This window comes from Haliaeetus albicilla, chromosome 11, assembly GCF_947461875.1.
Source record: "Haliaeetus albicilla chromosome 11, bHalAlb1.1, whole genome shotgun sequence".
NCBI classification, from domain to species: domain Eukaryota; kingdom Metazoa; phylum Chordata; class Aves; order Accipitriformes; family Accipitridae; genus Haliaeetus; species Haliaeetus albicilla.
In genome coordinates, this window is record NC_091493.1 from 1,043,359 (window position 1) to 1,065,339 (window position 21,981).

At 35.6% G+C, this 21,981-nt stretch overlaps 1 protein-coding gene across 3 annotated transcripts in view; it reads right to left on the reverse strand.

The window, feature by feature from the left end:
* CTNNA3 (catenin alpha 3) overlaps positions 1 to 21,981 on the reverse strand; it is a 531,540-nt gene that overhangs the window by 211,267 nt on the left and 298,292 nt on the right. For all 3 annotated transcript variants that reach the window (XM_069795730.1, XM_069795731.1, XM_069795729.1), the window contains exons 8-9: positions 18,913 to 18,993; positions 13,542 to 13,694 (exon numbers count right to left, since the gene is read on the reverse strand). In XM_069795730.1, coding sequence (XP_069651831.1) covers positions 13,542 to 13,694; positions 18,913 to 18,993 — 234 coding nt within the window. The remainder of the gene's footprint in view (positions 1 to 13,541; positions 13,695 to 18,912; positions 18,994 to 21,981) is intronic.

The window sequence follows — 21,981 nt, forward strand, 5'->3', positions numbered from 1 at the left end:
TGACTTGAGTCACCTCCCTGTCATCCATATGCCCCTTGAGTTCTCTTAGCCTGTGGAATAACAACTTACAACAAAACTTTATCTTTTAGGCTAGAAATCCGGTTTCCAAAAGCGGTGAAATTAATGCAAACCTATGCATGCATGCACGTATATATATGTACACACACATTATACATATAGATATGTTTCTCTGTCCTCAAGAACTCAAGATCCCATTGGCCAATTTGACCTAATGGGGGCCAGATCATTTGACAGAAGGATAACATCCTCTGATAGATGCACTTCTGACAGTTTGCATAGAGGGTCACATAGAACAAAGAATATTCTGCACCTCTACTAACAGGAATAAACCTCCTCCTTCACCAGATATCCCAGCATCCATGTTCCAAGGGAAACAAAAAAACCAAACCCTAACAAGTACACACACTCAGAGAGCTACTTGGTATTTAAGAACCACAAGCTTTAGTAAACTTATGTTAACATTTTGATGACATGTGCCTTTTTTAGCACATTCAGAATTATTCTATTATAGGTGACTGTCTCATTACAGATCAGTACTATCAAAAATATGAGACTTTGGGGGATGTAAGATGGAATCACAATTATCACAATTTCTAATATTCTGACAAACTTCTAAATCTGGTTTCTGCAGTAATACAAGAAAAAAAGCCACTGCCACTGCACTTGTATCAACTGTCTTTACACTATCAGCAAATAGGTTAACTGGGTGTATTATGAGGAGGAGTCCATGTTGAACCAAGACAATCTCCCTTTTGGAGCTCACATAACTTACAGTACACCCAGCCTCACCATACTAGGTGGCTGATATTTCTAGCTGCTGAAATATGCCCCTCAGACATAGAAAGTCTGATAAATCTTTGCATTGTTTATCTTTTGTTCCCTTGCTTCACACTTATGCAGTAAAGGCTGCGATTAAGAGGATTAATGAAAATGTCACCATTTATCACCTGAAGCTCAATCAGTAATAAGAAAGTTGGGCCTTAGTTGATTAATTACATAAAGGTGCAAAAATTCACACATTATGAATTCAGATGTTCCAGCTGCAAGATGCTGGAATTCTGTGAGGCCCAAAATAGCAAGCTTCAAAGTCTTAAAGTTTACATACACTCAGAAGTACATGCTTGACTTTAAGGTAATTTTATTGAATTAAATTTTCTTAATTCACTTATTCTGACCACATTAGCATCCATCTGCCGGCTCCAATACATGAAGAACAAGTTACTTTGTTCAAAGGCCTCCTTCCACTTGCCTGCCACCTCTCAATTACTGTCGCCAGGCTTCTTCTATTAGAATTTAAAGCATTTGTGCAGTTTTCCTGCGCTGCCTTTCATTTTAGAAATAATTCCACACATCCCCAACAATGCCATTACCATCTTTAGGCTTCCCTTTTGCATGCTATCTGCAAACAAACAACCAAACAGAGCAACACCTGACAACACAGGGTTTGTAGGCTGTAACGAGTAAGGCTGTCTATGCCGATCATTGACAGCTGTCGCATCATCTTGACAAGCAGGTCAGTTTGCTGAAGGACTGTCGGAGCCTTCAGCACAGAAATGAATTCTAGCTGAAATGGGAAAGCAGGGGTTTAGACCTAACTCTTGGGCTTACTAGCATTAAATTTGTGTTTCAGACATTAAAAGTTTGATTTTTTAAAAAAGTTGCAGAAAAAAATTATCTGTAAATAAAATGAGCAAGCGCATTTTTTTGTTTTGTAGTTAGATCAGTATTGCTTGCTATAGACCTATCTAATCACAGATTTGGCAAAATTAGCAAAGTCAGCAGTTGGATTGCTAAAATGGATCCACTAAGATCTTTGGATTTAACAGAACTGCAGCTATGAAGAACCTACAAGAAAAGAACTTCTGCTGCCCAGATCTCATGCATGTGCTGTTAACTAAACCCTGCCTGAACAGGCAGGCTGCACATTGGTCTCTCTTGAAAGTGAAAAAGTCAGACAAAAACAGGGGAGTGCTGAATGGGAATTCTGAATCACACAAACTGAGGATGCATAGAAATTGGCAAACTGAAGGTGGTTTTCATCTCAAAAACAAAGCATTGTGTTAACTAGCTAAATAAGAGTAAAAAAAAAAAAGAAATGTCTGTGATAAGAGAGGAGAGTTAATTTGTCAAGGATAGACTGATTCTAGAAATTAGTGTGGTAATGTAATGAAAATCCACTTCCCATTCATAAATATTATTCATGCTTAGAAGTGCTCATCTTATTTACAAAAAATGTCCTCCTAGTGTGCTGACAGGTACGTTTTATTCCCAAAATGCTGGCCAATATTCTGCATGTATATCTCAATATGCTAACTCCTTCATGTTTCATACTTAGATATATGCTCTTTCAAGCAGAAAACCACACTTAAGTTCTGTGTCCACAGATCGCATTGTACAACAGGATCCTGCATCCTAGTGACAGCTGCTGTGTAAGTTTACGTACATGACTAATAGAAGTTAAACTGTAATGCAAAAATAGGGATGAGGATATACTCTTCAACTTAGGGTCTTTAATTGCTATTTTGACACAGATGTGATTATATGATGATACTACTGAAAGTATATTATGGGTTAAAGAAGAATAATAACAACGGAAGTGCCAGCAAAAAAATGACAAGCCCTAGACTTGGGTCTTACGCCTGGGGATGAAATTCCTTAGTATTGAACTGTCTGAAACTAAAAAGTTCTACATAACAGGATTCATGTTTCTTGTCTTCTGATTATGCTCCTAAGAACACCACTGAAAGATTCTGCTCTCTTCTGAAAGTTAATAAAGATGTTCCAGTAATCTGTCAGTTGGACCTCTACACATGCAGTTGTTGTGGAGTTTTGCCAGTGCCAGTAGTTTTGTTTTTCAATAGTTTGGTAAAATCAATACCGAAGAACTAGCAATGAAGCATTAAAATGTTATTTTTATTGTTTACCAGTCTGGGATGAAAACCCATAGAAATGGGTGCAGTGCTGAGAATACTCAATTCCCTATTGTCTTTGAAGGTGGTAGAAAGAAATCAGAATCTTCCAGTTGATACTAGTTTGTATATGCAGTATTTTAATATGTAAAGCAAAATTCATTAATGGATTGCTAAATTACATTTAGATTAAGCTGCTATCTGCCAGGAAACTATGTAAGTGTTACCTTGGAAGGCAAATCTGGGGCGTTTTGTTGGTTTTCAGAATTCAAGTAGATTTCTCCCCATGATCCTTAGCTCTGAGTAAAAGTAATGTGAAGGAGTGTAGCCCTTATGTACGGGATGTTCAGAGGTAAAATAATAGCCGTCACAGGCTGCTTGAAGGTTGGTTGTTGTAGACTAGACTCAGGAAAGCATAAGAGTGAGATGATTTTTTTAAGGGTTTTTTGCCTGCATCTGTCAGAGCTATGGTGAGTTGTTCTCAGAACCCAATATTCTGGGTCAGTATATTTAAAATTTGACAGAGAAAGATGTAGCAAATTACAAACAAAATCAGACAAAGTGGCAAATAAGAGCTATCATCTTTTATATATATGTCAATAAACCAGATAGAACTAGTGAGAGTTTTCCCATTCTACCTGAAGAGAAATATTTACTGTTTGTATAGAAAATGAAAAGCAACTTATACAATTAAGCTGAAGATTCCGTACTGGAACTGACTTTTGGCAGAGCTGTTTTCCACAAGAGGCAGCTGTAGAAAGCTTTAGTTCAAGAGCCAGTGGCCCTGTGTTTTGCTTGAGAGAAAGGAAGAGTTTTCTTGTAGCATGCTTATTAAGTTATTGTAAATATAGATTCATTTTGATTACCAAATACTTAGAATGATTTCCACTGTGCTGGGTTTTGCAAACATTCTGATTAATATGTTTAACCATGTAAACATTTCATTTGTACCATATGTAAGTTCTTCCATGTTGTTTGCTGAAATGGCACTGTAATTGTAGTAACATTGAATGAAAAATAATTTTTGTATCTATGTATATCTCAAACCTCATTTTCTTTATAGAAATTGCACCAATTCATGGTTTTCTAAATAGAAGGAATTAATTCAGAAAAACCCTTACATGGACATTCTTAACTGAAGTTTAATGGTGACTGACTTTGAGTTAGCTAAATTCACTTATCTCTGTTTTATTCCAGGCTCCATCATTGATCCACATAACAGATTCATTCTCCCTTTCTGTCTCCTACAGTTTATTTGTCTCATCTGTTTTCCCAAATCTAGGGACCCAGATATTTCTTGGCGTCTCCAGAGTGCTACTGAAACACAAATGAAATAAATGCTACTTTTGAAGAACTTAATTTCTGTGAAGGATGCACAATTCCATGAGTTTGGCTCACATTAGTTCAAACACATTTTCTGGGTCCAGCTCTTAGGTAAATAGGAAAGGCTCTAAACCAACAAACTAAAAAAATATTTATACCTACATTTAAAATAATAAAGGTGCCAATCCCAGACTGCAGTCATTCCACACACAATAGTTTGATCATGTTAAGGTGGGAAAAAGCTATTAACTCTCCAGTGAAGGTGGTTTAAATGAACTTCCCTTATCCTTATTGTTGTGCTCTTCTATACAGAGACAGAGACAACCTCCCCAGGTAAGGAGCCAGGAGCCCTATATTAAGCATGGAGCACCTGGACCCAAATTATAAGCTGTGAAGCAAAGTTCTCCCAGCACATTCAGGACATCAGTCTCATCTTTTTAAAAGCTAGTTTTAGAAGTAGCTGAAGTAACAAGAGCCAGCAAGTTATTTTATTCACGGTCTTAATAATTTTTTTTTCTTAAAGTAGATCAACTTTAAGATTCTGTCAGTATTTGTATAGTTTGTTCCTATGCATCTTGTATCTTGTTCAACTAGAAAGTGACAAAACAATTTATTTCTTTATATATATATATTTTTATAGCTCAAGGTTTTTTCTCCTTTACATCTTTTAACTTCATTTAAAAAGAATGATTTCTTACAGAGAATTCACCTTCAGTAGATGTGCTGGATTTCCTGCACTGGAAGTCTTTATATTAACTGTGAAACTTGTTTTTTAACAACACTCTGTATGTCCCCCATGCCTTTGCTGTTCTATATCAACGCATTACAACACTGATGCACTTAAATATATGTGCTGTCTGTTACTGTCCATTGTTCGTAACAGATTCAGCCTTAGACATCCTAATTCCTAGAAGCCAGCATTGTCATATTGGAATACAGTCAAAACTGAAAAACACAAGGGCAAGAATTAGGCAATAGGCTAAACCATCAATTTTATGTATCAGAGTAGTAGATCTGAAGTCAGTGTTATCAGATCAAACTACAGAGAATGTGATATATTCGTGTACTGAGAGAAGAGATGAAGAACACAAAGTTCACTTCATCATTGCCTCCACTTCTCCTATTAAATCTCTCAGCCTCTGCTTGGTACAGCTGACCTTTAAACACTGCAGTGGGAGATTTGCATCTGTGCCAAAAGACAAGATAATCAGAGGATTCTTCCCTGCTCCCATCAAATTCCTTTTTTAATCTCAAGTTCACCCAGCCTATCACTCCTCCTCTCAGAAAGCGTTACATCTCTTTGATAGATCAGCTCAGGAGAACAGCCTGTCAGCTTTCCCAAACAAGAAATTGCTAGTTACCGAGGACCTGCTTTTTTCCTTGTGTAGATGTGACATTTCAGTCCTCCTTTTTACCTATCTTTTGTTCACTTATACGTACTTGTTCTCTCAATATCAGAATTTGTTTTGGTCTTAGGTAGAAGTGAACCACAGGCCAGAACACTATATTCACTAAAAACTGGCATGTCTTACAAGGAACAGTAAAGTACAATCAAGTCCCCTAAGGCTTTTCATCATTATTTTGTCATAATTTTCACAATTTTAAATAGTGTTTATATTCAGAGCTAATTTTGAAATTTCCTAGAAGACAAGACTGTTCGAAAATGTTTCCATATAATCAGATATTTCAATTAGATTTGCAATTTAATTGTAATGTTTTAAATGAAAAGGCATTTCAAAGCAAAACCTAAGTGTGTGAAATTTCAAAGCAGTTAATCATTTTTTGAAATATTTTTATCAAAATTGCTGCATTAAATAAGGAATTCCAATTAAAACCAGGCATTTTCTAAGAGAAACATATCTTTTGGGAATTTATTTTAGCCAAGGCTCACAAACAAAGACAGAGAGTACAGACAGAATCTTAACCCAAATCTGGTTGCTTTTTTCATTCTGCAATATATCCTACTTTTTCAATGTCACAAAATCAATATTCAGACTTACTTTAATGCAGTATATGAGCAATATAAGGAAGGCACTGTAGCCTAGAATAACCTCTGTCTGAAGAATGTTTAACGTGACCTTTGGTACTCATGAGAATACTTCAGTTGCTGAGTGTCCATTTCATATGTGGGAAGTGTTCAGTATAATAGCCAAAGTGGGCATTTCAATGTTTTTTCCTTTTTGCTGTGTAACTGGGGCTATTTCACTTCCTCCGTATATCTGAAGATACTATTCACTTTTACAACTAAGAGATTCTGGTTTGTGCAATTACTGTGCAGCTATAATAGTGCAAAGATGTTAACCAAGGTATCTCAAATACTTTGACACTATCTGAGATTTTTGAATACTAGCACTGTCCACAAAGCACCAGCTAATATTCCTGGTAAGTGTGGCTAACATCCCAAGTGCATGCATTTTTTAAGAGAAGCTAGAACCTCTAGGGTAAGAGCACAGAGCAGTTAATAAACTCAGGAGAGAGAAAACATAAGAAAACAAGGAAGAAAATACTACCTGTAGTTGCTACTACCTTTGGAAACATCATTGCCCCAGGTCTGGTGGGCAATGTCTTTCCATTTCACTGATGTTTTGTACTTCACTGAATTTATATACATACTTCTGAACTGTATTATATTGTTATGTCTTAAATCAGTTTTTAAAGGAAAGACTGTAACTTCCAAATGCTAATTCAGAAGAGAGAGATTGTAAGAGACACTAATCCTCAAGCTGATTTACAAAGGTCACTGGCCTATGAGGATACTGTTTGTTTTTTAAATTACAATATGAGCAGTGAGTCAGTGTAGCGGGCAAGTTAGCGTAGCTCAATTAACAATTCATATTCAAAGAGGGAAAAAAAAAGTATGTTCTTTCTCAAGACCTATTGCTTCTATTTGAGAAGTTTTCATTTTCTGATTAAAATAGAAACCACAGAAAATCTCTCTTGATATTTCAAGTAGTACTTCTAATTTCCATATCAAATTCATTGTTGGAGAAACCTTTTTGAGAAGATGAACTTTTTTTTTATAATGTCCAACTCCATCTACTGTATTTATATTCAAAATAATACCATAACCTACTATTCAAACATCCTTGATCTTTCAAAAACAGATGCAAAAAATGCACTGAAAAATAGGATGCACCCGATTAACAACTGCTATATGAGGCATGAGAAAATGCAACATAATGTATGTCTCAAAATAGACCAACACTCATCTCTCAAGGTACAATTCATGTCACCTCACTTCAGCTATCTAGAAATTAGACATCCAGACTAAACTAGCCATGTAGTCAAAGGAGAGACAGGCACTTAATATAAGCAAGATAAATCTTCTTTGGGAATTCTTTATCTTGGGTTAAGGGTAAACAAGGTAAATAAGGTTTTAAATTGAAAAAAGACCAACACAATCAAATCTCAGAATATCTACCTGACTTTTTCAACTTCAAAAAAAGACAAACCAAGGTAAACGACAAGTGAAGTGATACTGATGAGTATGGGGGGGTGGGGGGGGGAGGAGAGGGCAGTATTGTTAGTACATGTTTTAATTTGAGTGGATAAGTAAATGCTTAAACTGGAAATAACACAAATATCAATGGTTTGTTTTACTTAAAAATGGACTTACATCCTAATCCTGTAACATCAAAATCATTGCATTATCTATCAGCGTTGGACTTGCTGGCTGCAATACTAGAATCGATTTTTATGTGACTGGAGATATGACTACACAAATACACAGATCTTTGTGGATCAGATTCAGAAATTTATTTTGCAAATTTCTGCAATCAAGTGAAATATCACAGAAGGGAAATTAAACATGGATGGTTTTATCAACATGGCAACAACAGTATCATTTGCAGCTGGCAGAGTCATAGAATAACTGTGTATATTAACATTTATGATGGACATATTAGACTAGGTAATAAAACTATGCTGATTCAAATTATGGCTCACTGATTATTTTGAGAAGGCAGTATCATCACTTTATTACAATATGTCATCCTGTCTCCATTTTTTAATTGCTATTACCAAATTCATCATTGGTGTAACACTAACATCATCACCCCAGCTCAGTGAAGTTGCTCTGAAGCCTTGCAGGTGTGTGGAGCATGTTCAGCTGGAACAGTGTGTTTGACAGGATAGAGCTGAGACAGTGGTTTTTTTCAAGATGAGATTTACTGAAGTTGAAGTCATGACCGGATTCAGGAAAAGCTACATTTTTTAAAAATACTGTTTTCTTAGTTCGGATAGAATTAAACTTCAGCAGACAGTACATACAGCTGATTTCACAGCACATATCTTCAAGTGCAAAAAGTTACCTTTATATGATGAAAAGGAAATAGTCATAAAGCTTTCTTACACCATAAATATCTTTCAGAAGAGCAATGTTAAATTCAAGCAGAAATGGACAGACCTGTTTCCATACATGGAGGCAATGGAATAATGCCCTCCCTGAGGCTGCCAAGAAAGAGCTAGACTATTAATTGCAGTACTGAGATCCAGACATGTAGATCCTACGGCTCCTCCAAGAATCGGGGTGGCTGAGTAACCAGTAATTCTCAGCTGATACGGATAGATTAGCATCACTTTTTTCAACCTCAGGAACAAATCAGCAGGAAATTGGGAGAAAACTATGAGCCAGAAATTTCCTTGTGGTCACAGTGTCTGCATTAACTTATTATTGATTTTTGTTATGCATCTTTTACCAAGTTATTCGGAGTAGGAAATAAAAGAACTAATGAAGATTTGCAGAAGGACCTCATGGTACTAGATGACTAGATGGTATCATGGAAGATGAAATTCAATCTAGAGAGATGCAAAGTGAGTCATTTTGGAAAAAAAAAATAATCCAGTTTTACATATCTATGACAGACCTCAGCAGACTAGTACTAATCAGGAATAAGATTTTGGGATTATCATATAAGATTTCTGTGACAGTTGCAGTTTAGTGTTTAGCGCTTATCTGAGAAGAAACACTATTAGGAATTAAATAGATGTGGAAACAGAGAACACCAAGATTTATCTTGAATATCTTGAACAGCATGCACAGTTCTGACCTACCACCTCATGAGCTGGTAGGCGCTGGAAAAGCTACAGCAAAGGTAGCAAGGTGATCGTTTTATGGCTTCCAAACAAGGAAAATTTAAAAAGACCAGGAATACTCAACTTGGAAAACAGACAATTGAAGGAGGACATGACAGAGGTCTGTAAGTGGCATGGAGAAGGAAGATAGGGACTGGTGCTCATTTTCTCTTCTGATACAAGAATTCAGGGACAGCAAATGAAATCATCATGTGGGGGTTTCACAGATACTTCTCTACACAACAGATAGTCAGGTTGTGAAATTCTTTACCATGGGATGTTATGGATGGCCAGGGTTTACAATGGGCTCAGATCCACACCTCGGGTGTTTTATGTTCAGAAAAAAAGGACAGTGAGAATGTAAATGGTTTTTTTTCTTAGCTTTTGTTCTCCAAGACAAAAACTAAGGATTGCCAGCATCTCAGCTAGTTTTCACATCTCAATGCTTGCAAGCAGCTTCACTATGTCCTATGTTCCATGAAGGCTATTTGCAGCTGACAAAATAAAAAACTTTTTTCTTCTGATAAAGAAGGTATTTTGTATTTAACAATATGGGCAGTTTTGCTTGCATCACTGGCCTTGGCTGTATGATTTCCTGCCCGCAATCCAGCCAACTCCTTGGATGTCACAACTGCGTGTAGATGGTAAAACTCCTTCACAGTTATATTACAATTGTCTGATGTCTCATCTACCTCACCTACCAGCCTTCTCTAGCACAGTTACTGTTGTATGCCATTTTTTGCAACATTTTTTTCTTAGTAGTTTGCTTTTAAAATATTTTACCTTCAACTGTTGTCTCTGTTAGTATTCCATAGCCAGGTATATGCCACCCATGATCTTGCACTTCAATACTTGACTTAAGTTATTCTCAGTTGCAGCGATCAAGCCCAATTCTGCAATAGCATACATGACTAGCTTTCCAGATTTATATTTCTTAACCTGAAAGTTGTAAGGGGATTTGTTTGTTGACTTGTAACAGTGAAGGAAATACCAAAGGAATGAACATGAGGACCTTCCTGCGAACATGCAAATCATAACTGTCATTTAAGAGCCTTCTAATAAAATACAAAGATGCTTGACAACTTTCTCATAAACCCTGGAAATGTTGTACAGGGTTGGATCTTGAATTAACCTGTCATCCAACTCAAAATCTTACAGATGGCAGACAACACCACATTATGAAACATATCCCTGGCAAAGGGGACAGGTGATGTTTATACATTAGAGGAATCACCAAGAAAAAGTAAATTCTTTGATAAATAAATGGACGATAGAAGTAGCAAGGATACAAAGCCAACTCATCTCCTTTCTGTCTGTCCTGTCGTTCTTGCAGAATCCGGCTCCCCAGTTTTGGTAGCACTTTTAGCTATACCTGATTTCTATGGAATATCCATTACCCATGGCACCATGATCAGTTGGAAACCAAGCTCCATACATATTTGCCACTTCTCAGTTTCTGAAGTATGTGTGTATTTCTGAAGTACATATACTTGTGAAAACTAAGATTAGTAAGATCTATCTATCTGTTATATTCCTTGACAAATTAAAGCAACAGTGCAGTGTTCTACTACTGTCAATTTAAATATAGATATATATTCTCAGCTTAAGAGTTTTTAGCCCACTAAAAACCAAAATATGCTTCCAATTTACAGCTCTAATGTATTTAACTGCTATTCCATTTGTATCAATTGAATTGGTATTACACTTTCCACAAAACAGCTGCCATTATTCTTTTTCTTTGATAATGCTGTTGGAAATGACTGATTTTTTTCTTAAAAATCAGATAAATCTGTTTGTATGTACAAAGCCCCTTTATATGTACAGAGGCCACTTGCTTAGCTGTTAATATTTTTTTCATTTTTGTTTTGTTTTATATCTGATAGGCTACCAGTTGATGGATGCAGTACAACTACTATCTAATTAATTTGCTGGAGAGTTTAGCAGTACAGTTTATCAAAAAGCCATCAATCAAGCTCTCACTTAGACATACTGGTAAGTGCATTTAACTAATATAAGCAACTTTTAAATAAGATACTTCAGTTCTCATAGATATCCAGAAGATAACTTCAATTTTATTCTATGTTAATTTTCCATAACAGCATACGATATAAGCACAAGTAAAGTGACAATTTGGAACAACTAATTCAACAATAGGAGGTGGCACTGTGTACCATCTCTCTGAAAGCCACTTAAAACATTTTTAGAAGTATGTGTTCTTCACTGTAGGCACCATATTAAGTCACAGCATAAATATAAATATGTATACACATACTGTATTATTTACATGTACAGTAAGATCAGTTTACCATGTAACAGGGCCCCTTTTATACAACAGTCATGAGAGTCTTGCTTTTATCCCCTCACATGATTTGTTTATGATTTACTGATTTGCTTGTAAGGTAAATATGTCTGATATCCTTAGAATAATCTGGATAAATGAATCTCCACTAGTATTTACATTCATGAACTATACACATACTTTCCCTCTTAGACTACTCTGCTTAATAGCATTTAAGTAATAAGTTTAGGTAAAAACAGAGGGTTCTGAAGTTAATCATTCAGTGAGGTGAACGAAGGCAATCTCTGCAAGTTTTTGAGGTATCACTGTCTAGTCTGGTTATCACTGCAGAAGGGACACTGTGAAATGGACTAGTAACGTCTATGCTAAAAAAGAACATTTGACTTTTTTTTTTCTTCCTTTCTAGGTAGTAACTATGCTGGATTTGAAAACTTTGCTACCGCTTTTCCTACATCACTAAGGATAGATAGCTATCTTCTGGGTAGTCTTATGTTCACATAAGCAGCTGATTGTAAATTTTTTAGGCAGTGTATCTGTGCAGCCATCAGCCCCTTTAATCACAAACATACCCTGATGGCCAGCTATTCCTTGCATTTGGGAAACAAATTCAAACCCATGAAAGGAAATGAATATTGGATTTTTAGGTTCACATCTTCTAAACTGAATAATGATTCGGGTATTTCAGCTGACCTGGACTCAATTCCAAATTCAGTGAAGTTATCTGATCTTCAGGGATCACCTGTCCTTTCTAAAAATCAAGCCACTTCAGGCTGGTTTAGCTTCAGCATTAAAAATCTGAAAAACTTTCAAAACTTTGGGTTTGTGTTTTAGCTTTCATTTGATTTTGCAGCGTGGTCAAAACGAGACACTCTTGTAAATCGGAGAATAATAACTAGTCTTATTCTGTAACTACACAGCCATGAAGAGAAACATAAATGCAATACCCTACTTTTACTTCAGCTGTTTACCTATTTGTCTTTCATTATCTGTAGATCATCCAAGATTAATGAATTCATTCTGAGCCAAATAGTTTTCCTAAGTAAATTTTCAGCCAGAGTGAATTCATTGATTTTTCCCATTTTTGCATTACTGCACACAAAAGCACTAAAAGCTTCAAAAAAACCACAAAAATTAGCAACGCATTCCTTATAAGCACTTGAGATAACATTCCTGCAAAATCCATGACTTCAGTATTCCAGCAGCGTTTCAAGCTCCAGTTTGACTGAGTTTAAGTCAGTGAATATTTAGCCACATTTGCAGGACTCATTGTCCAACAAACTAAAATCTCTGCCCAACTCTATTTGCAAATTTCTAAGTGATGAAGAAGTATCATTTATAAGTAATAAAGAAGTACATCCTTTAGAAATGAATACTGAGTATACAATGTACGCGAGTGAATTTATTCAGCATATACGCCAACATGCTTTCAGTCTGCTAGAGAGTTCATGACTTTAAACTGTGTGTCAGAGCACCATTTCCTCTTCAGCATATCATTACACAGGCTATAAACTTTCAAAGTGAGAAAGGTGGCAAACAACTAACACTAATACAGTGTCTCATGTAGTTTGGATAGTAGTATTCCGAACACTTTGCCCTAATACTCCTTAGAATCACACATTTGATCAAGTTCCTACTGAACTGGAAAGGCTTACACTGATTTCTCAAATTAGAATTCCCCACCACCTAATTTCTATGCAATGAAATGCTATATAAATGCTGATACCACAAAGCCCACTATCTTACTGCGTACCATTACCTAAAAAAAGGAGTATGTTTACTACTACCCTAGGCCATTTATGTATTCTTCCTGAAATGCCAGGCTTAATTGTTTTATGATATCTGCCAGCAAAGGAAATGTGCAGTGGCAAGTCAGTTATACCATAGATTCCAAAAAAGTGCAACTCCGTCAAACATACCTCCACAAGCCTGCTGGTATGTTCTCGAAATATAGCAGCATATTCCTTTATTTCTTTCTCTCTTCCATTTTTAGCAGCTTCAATGAGAACTAGAAGTGGAACAGTGGTATCTAAGAAGGAGTCTGAGATGTGATCTATAATGGCTTTACGGAGCTGCAAAAGAAAGCATTACATTAGTATCTACTAATGGGACTATTTATTAAAGTCTACTATAATTATTGTCCATTAGTATTGTATAACATAAATATGTACACACTGTATTCCTGCATTATTTGCAGGATTATGTGTTTGAAACCTATGGCAGCTGCAATTTATCTATTACACAGAAAACTCTATATAATTTCAGGGACAATTTTAATATACCACTATCTAAATATGCATGTTTGTATGTGTGAGTGTGTGTGTGTGTGTGTGAGTACAGATACATAAAACACTTAAAACATGTCATAGTTCTGTTGAAATCAAGGGAGCCAAACAAATATTCATGTTCTTTGAGGAATAAACTACTTAAATGATTCCACACATGAAAAATTACTGTTAGACCAAACCTAATGTCCTCTGGGTATTCTCTCTTGAAGTTCAGACACCAAGGGAGAAGGCTATTTCATTTTACAAATAAAATATTAATTTAATTATGTTTGTACTCACAAAATAGTCTACATCACATGTTTTCGTAATTGCAAACTTACCCAAGTATTTTCTACCTTGTTGGAAACCCCAACGATACAGTTTGATTAGCAAAACAGTAGCCTTCATGGTAATTATATCAATGAGATTACTGATTATGCCACCTGATAATAGATTAATAGAGCAAGAAGAACTATAAATGAGTCTGAAGTTCAATTTTCTCTACTTAAATTAATTGTTCTTGAACTTCTTAAATTATTAAAGAAGTGTAACATTCTGCTACAAAATACCTCTCTTAAATTAGGTTTCATGTGAGCTTACAGCTGATCATTGGGACATTACTTCACTTAAGAGGTTATTTTTCATGTTATAAACCTACACATGGCAATTGTTCATTTTAATCATAGAATACTACAAGAAATATACCAATTGTGATGATACATGTAATGCAACTAAATTATCAAGTTCACTGAATTTCCTACTGCAAATAATTATTTTTACAATATATAAAAAAAGATATTGATTGGAACAGAAAAGAATATAAAAGGCTTTTAAGCTCTTATAAGCTGACAGGTTTGTTGACAAAGGACATGTTTTCACTCAGCATTTTGCTCCAATGTATCTATGTGAAAACTCAGTAGAAGTAAAGATGCCTACAGCTAGAAAAATGCAAAAAAATCACAATCTTTTTGGTGCTGCTGTCCTTGTAGGTAGGGCAGTGAACATGCACAGCAGAAATAATAGTACAGAAATCTGTTGATTGTTAAGACAAGATTTGGATATGAATTCCACCACCAGCTTTTGGATAGCCTCACCATCTAAAGCCAGCTCTTATTGATTCACCAACCACATGGGACAGACAAATCTTCAAAAAAAAAAAAAAAAAAAAAATTTACAGGTAAGTATACATTTGGAATGTTTTTTTGTCTTCTAACTTACTGTAGCTTATCACATTAGGGCATACTATCTGGATACATTGTATGTTCTCAAAAGTAATTTACAAAGACAAAAGCTATGGGATTCCAATACAAAACTGGATTTTTACTGTCATGTTCATGTTCCCAGCTTTATTCAGGCTGGAATTTAAAAAAAATAAAAAGAAAGACATAATAAAAAGTTTCACTACCAGGAACAAAATACATTGAACCTCCAGTCCTCCCAAGTTACCTGTTAAAATTTATGTGTTGGAAAAGTCCAACTGAAGAAAACAGACATACTCGCCTGCTTCAAATTAAGTACGTGAATGTGACCTTGAGGAATCACAGTTTAAACATTAAGACTTCAATTTACAATAATCAGCAACAAAAAGCTGTGGAACTATATCCACAGCCAATGATTCATTATCACCAAAAGAAATATTTTTGGATTCTGCATAGCCCAGATTGTAGGACTTTCGCAGCCTTATTGTATTATTTGAGGACCAGTGACTGCAATGACCTTAGTCATATTTGTGGGGAGCTCGAGGCATCAAATTTTCAAGCCAGCAGCCTAATTTTCTCTCTCATCACATAATTCTTTGCTGTAGCTTTTTACTAGTTTGCTTGGTTTAATTAACCTTTCACATATAAATTATCATTATTATTTTGTTCTAAGAAATCCTCTATCCTGCAATTAAACAGTGAAACGCATCTTCTTCTTCTTCTTCTTCAAAAAAAAGATAATGCTGTGTCTTTGCTGAATACAAACAAGTTTGAAATTATGTTCCTGTTTCAGCTATGCGAAGGAATACATGAAGCTGATTTTCAAACAATGGCTTATGTAGTATTAAAGAATGAAGAAATACAATGTAGAACAAAGAAAGGAAAAAGACAAAATAAAAAAGGAGTATCTGAAACAATATCTATTTCTCTTCATCCTAATCATAACAATCATTTTTTTCCACGACTCAGTAAGTTTGTTTCTGACTCTGGCCAGCTCTAAAGCAAAATGCTAAAAGCTAAGTAGCCATGTAGGGAGACATATAAACAGACAAAGAACAGCACCAGTAATGCTAGCAGGCAATACTAGGGAAGTTATTGTGCTATAATTAAAATTTTTCTCATATTTTTAAGTGAAAGAGACACCATCAGAAGAGGGGAAGCAGAGGGAAGATGGCATCTGACAAATTGTTTTATTTTTAAGGTGCAAGGTCTTATTCTTCCTTTGAGCAGACTGCTACGGAAGTGGAAGCATGGAGAGTTTTTGTTTTGATATCGAAGTGCATTAAAAAATAACATAGAAACATGTTGTTTATAAAACACGGGGCATAAGTTCATCAAAAACAAACAGTGGAGGGTAGAGAAGAAAATCCCAGCAGCTGTTTGCAACACTATTAAACATCAGTATCCTGATGAGTACAGAAAACTGTGTTTGCCTCTATTTGCCTATTGCCTCACAAGACTACACTGGCAAAAATCCTGGAAGAACTAAAGATTAGTTATTCTTGAGGGATCTCTCTTGCTTGTTTCGAAGGGATGCCAGGAAGGCAATCTCCTTTGTGTTCAGCAAAAGCTATCCATGACGAAGCAGCAATATAAGAATATCATGAGGAACATTTATTAAAAAAACAACCAACCTAAACTGTGGAATGACCATAGGAGAAACATCTGTGCACTCCATTCACAGTACGCTGGGAAACAACTGGGAGGTAAGAACCCAGTGTAGTAATTTCTCAGAACTAGAAACTGGAATAAATAGGCAATTCCTTCCTAAATATTCATACAGCTCTACTAGGCAGGGAAGCAGTGATCTAGGTAAAACTGCACACGCAGAAATGACATGCACATCTCTGGCACAATACAAGAAAAAATCAAAACAAAACAGAATAGTTGAAAATCCCCACAAGTCCTGGCCAAGTTCCTGAAGTGAATACAAATCATTTCATTTGAAAAGCCAGAGATTTCTACAACTTCCAGAATACACTGTTCTTGAGATAGCTTCTTTTGCCTTCAAATCCTGCCAGATTCCTTCACTTTACTACCTGTGGTTTACAAAGATGTTCCATAGGAGCCCATGGCATAACCCTCAATCAGGTGGTGACTTACATGATCGTTTTGTTTATTGTGCACTACACTGAAGAGATTTCAAAAATACAACTTAATAAGGTTTCATCTTCAACCCCAATTTTGCAGAGGCAAACCCGGTAATTGACTGAAAGCAGAGTACATTGTGCACACCAAAGCCCTGAATCCACTGTGAGTGCCTAATGTAATACCAGCTATGGTACATAGATAGTATCATTCAAAAAAATTTTAAGTATTATGAAAGCTGTAAGAGTAGACCAAATAGCAATTTTCTTGTTTCTATTAAAAGTGGTGGAAGACAGGATATTGAATGTTCATAAGTGAAAGCAAATAAGACTCTACTGCAATATCTGCAGGCACAGAACTCAAAATTTCATGTTTCCCAGATCAGGAATTAGACATGCAGTAAGAACTGCTCCTAAAACAATTCTTATGCAATTCACATGTATGAACACAGAATTGGAAGAAGCAGATGAAATATTTCTCATAAATATCTTCCAGTGGAAAATGTCAAGAAACCATAGAGCTACTATGGTTAGACAAAACTACTGGTTCTAGACTGGCTATAATGGTTGGGCATGATTACATTCAGCCTGAACATTTTACACAGGTTTATAGAAATGCAGAAACTGAATTAGTTAACTGATTTTAAACACTGTAACTGACTCAGTAAATTGTTGTAAGTCAGAGTTTAATTAACTCATGGATGAGACTGTAGGACAGAATAGGAGAGTTCCTAGACACACTGAGCTTGTGATGCAAGTCACCGGGTGTCTGAGCTGAACATATTTTTGATGGACTGTGAGCAGAAATTGGATAGCTAGTTAGTTGTAAACGCTATATTTATATTATATTCATCTCATCTTTCAAGGCTTCCCCTGGCTGATTATGGGAGACAGGAAGGAATTTATTCATCATCTTGAAGCATAGGCTGGCTTGTAAGACTGTACACAAAGTTGGGAGGGATATTCTTCCACCAGAAATAGCCACAGCTACAGACAGGATGAAAGCAGCGTGTGCTCATGTTCTGTGTAGCCATAAATTTTCATACAGTTGGTTGGGACAGCCTGGCTGAAAGAACTACTGGCTTTCTAGCTCTCTGTTCTAAACTGGCACATTATACACTTTCAACATAATTTGCAATTTTTCTCAAAGATGTTCCTTGCAGAAAAAGGATGTAAACACAGCTGATGTCTACTGCTCACCTTCTGCAGTACACTGAAGTTGTGGATTTTGGTCCATGTCTTACATTAGTTTTAGAATACTGAGATGCAAAACGGGTGGGTGGACTGTGGACCAGATATTCAAAGGACCCTTTTCTGCTGTGCGAGTTCTCACAACTGTAAAGAACTAGACATAGTGGCCCAGTGGTCCCTTCAAGGTATCTGTTCCAAAAACCAATAATAATTCAAGCTTCTTTAAAACAAAATGAATCTTGATGTCCATAGTACATCCCTGATATATTTCTATAGCAAATACATATTTAGACATGTACACGTGCAGAGTTTCGACTATGTACATACATATATTCAGCCAGTATCATTTGGTAGGGTTTCTTCCCAGAATTTTGAAAATTTGTACATATATATTCTGTGGAATAGTGTAACTATCTTGAGTTATTTTTTTAATATAGAAGAAATATTTCTTTTCGGAATGCAGTGCTACAAAACCTGAAAATAGCAATTGGGAAAAGGATCCTTCAAGCCTCCTTTTCTAGCTTTTCAGTTCCCCAGGTTGCTTACCTGTCTGCGGAGGTCTCTTGTCTTCTTGCACATGCTATCTATTGCAACATTCAAGGCATTACTTCTCTCTTTCTTGTCAGTCTGTAATAAATATGATAGAAAACACAACAATGGTTGGTTGTGATCTTTTAGCAAGCATGTTCTTTGTGTCCTCAGTTCATCAGAGCTTTTGGTAAATCATACATGCCTAAGAATTTTTTTGAATTTTAATACGTTTCAGGAGCCACTGCCACAACATTCACAGAATGCCTGTTCGTGATGTTAAGCATAATCCACTGAATCAAAACATACGCGTTACTAGCAGTATATACAAACAAAATGAAACACTTTTTATCTTCTGAATTACTGTAATACTCTTTTTATAATCCAGGGTTACTTATGGAACAACATTAATATAATTATTATTACTGATGCCAATCCATTATCACCATATTCATATGAAAAATCATGTTATCTCTCTACAAGTAATTTATAAATTCAGATGCCCACAATGCAGTTTGGTAGTGCTTTAGTCTGCAGCATTCATTATTTTACTTCTGTAAAACAGAATGGGTGAGTTTCACAATGTCCAAGATACTGCAATGCAAACATTGTCAATGAAAATGGACAATCTCTTCATCTAGCAGCAAATTCATTCTCAGCATCAATAGAATATTGAGCTCTTGAGATATTTGAGAGGTCTTAAGAGAATCAGTTGTATACTTTCCAAACAATCTTAACTTTTTACTTCTATCTATAAGCAAAGTGCTTATATCATTACTAGCTATTTGAAAATTGTAGTTAACACTTTTATTGTACTGCCTAGCATTTTTTCTATACAATATTACCATAGTAGTTCTGTGTCTACTAGCTGTTTTGAATACTCTTTTTTTCATGTCAGCACAGAAATGGTATGAAAATCCAAACTGTCTGATGAACTTTGTTTCTCTAATGCAATCATTCATTACTCACTACCTTGGACTGCCCAGGTCCAAAGGAAAAGAAATCACAAACAGTGAAAGTGTCTTTATGTAAAGTCTTAAGTCAATACACATTACATTTCCAGGGAAAGGACCAGATTCTCATAAACGTTAAAGAAATAGCTACGTACACTGACTATAATATTTGGGCTTCAGTTACAGTACACTAGGAAGTCTACGTTATGAACGTAACTGTCTCATTTTGTAAATCATACTAAAATAAATACTAGTGGAAACAAAAGTAGCAATATTTTAGTAGGCACCTAGGTGTATAACCTTGCTATAGGCAATATAACATACTTCATAGTTATTTCCCTTGCTAAAAAACAATAATCTGTGAACAGAGCAATATGCTTAATATTAAAGCAAAGACTAGAGATGATTAGGAAAGAACTTTTACATTAGAAGTGAATGTGTAATATAATAAATGCTTTGAAATGATTAGTACATTCTCTATCAACTGAAAGGAACAATTACTTTAAAAAACTGAGCTTATATATGCAGGGTGACTTAGAAATTTTCCTACTACTTTCTGTTTCTGAAATCGTTTACAGTCTTCACAGGGATCAGATGATCAAACACAAGTCTTGGAGAGAGGTCTGAACTTCACCTTGAAACCTTCAAGGAATCCCTTAAGGTAGATACTGACTTTCTATTTCAGAGTAATGCGACCATTTCTCATACCAATACTTGCATAGGAACCAAAGTAAGTAAGGACTCTTCTACTATGTTTTGCAAGCTATTGTCAGCCTTGACAACAAAATTGATTTCTTCTGAACTGCTAGGTAAACAGGACCAGTAAAAGCATTGTGGATACAACTCAGCTTATGCCTATGCATTTTCAGATGACAAAGATGTCGTTCCACATTGGCGCATCCTTTAAAAGCTTTATATTTAGAGCCTATTTTTCTAAGAAGACAGAATCAATGTAAAATATTGGGATTTTTAAAAAGTTTTCTAGTAAGCTATAACTTTGAAGGTGGCAACTAATGATACAACTGTCTCTAAGCAAACCTAAATCTTTGAGGCAGCTAATTTGAAATAACCTCACTCAGCGAGTGGCATAGAAATATTGAACAATGAACAAGGAAAAAAACCCTTCATTTGCAAATTCTTAACATAATTGTCAATAGTCAATGTCTAGAAAGCAAACCTAACTATAATTGAAGTTTTTCTTCACTTCGTGTTTTCCCCAAGAACAAAATACACCGTAAAATGCAGCATCAGACTGTAGAATGTGGACAGGTCCAGAATGTGAGTAACCTCATTATTGCAGACTCTCATTCTTCCTTTAAGCATTTTGAAACTCAAAAAAACACATCACTGTTTGGATAAGTCCCTCTTGTAATGATTTAAATATTTCAAAATTGTGTACAGTCTGTTAAAGTCAGGGGGACATCTGACTACAAAGTCTGCTGTGGAAGTAGTCTTAAACATTAATGGCCTTGCGGCGTGTTGTCCACAGTATTATCCCAAGTATCTTTGAATGCTGAATTACTCCTTTAAGTTAAGTTTATATTCCTCTGCAGACTTCCATTTAAATATGTACGTGACAGTAACACTTCAAGATCTACACTAGACGATCACAATTTTAATAGCTGAAAAAGATCAGATTTAATATTTTAAAAGTGTATATTAAAACAATGGCATAAACATGACCTGAACATCTCTACACTATGTTCCAATTTCGACTAATATATTCCACATGTCTGTATTCTTCTCATGACTGCTGTACTTAAAAACAAAGAAGTCTATCCCGAAATAGTTCATTCTTGTACAGGGTGACTGAATTAAGAAAAGCACTAGGAAAATTATGCACATTATTCTAGGCTCTGGATTTCAAAAATCATGTGGTTGAGCTCAGTCCTTTCAGTTTTCCTGCAGTCAGCTACAGTTTTATTCTCTAAAATATATATAATAATGGTTATATGGTTCCCTTGTGAAGATCCGACAAGCAATATCCAGCTATTTCAATGCATTTTTAACATATGAAACATTTCACAAGCACTAAGTCACATTGTTATTAATACTCCACTAAGCGAAAACAAGTATTTTTAATGAACACTGCATAGCCTGAAGAGAAATGCTGAGTATTGCCAATAATACAGGC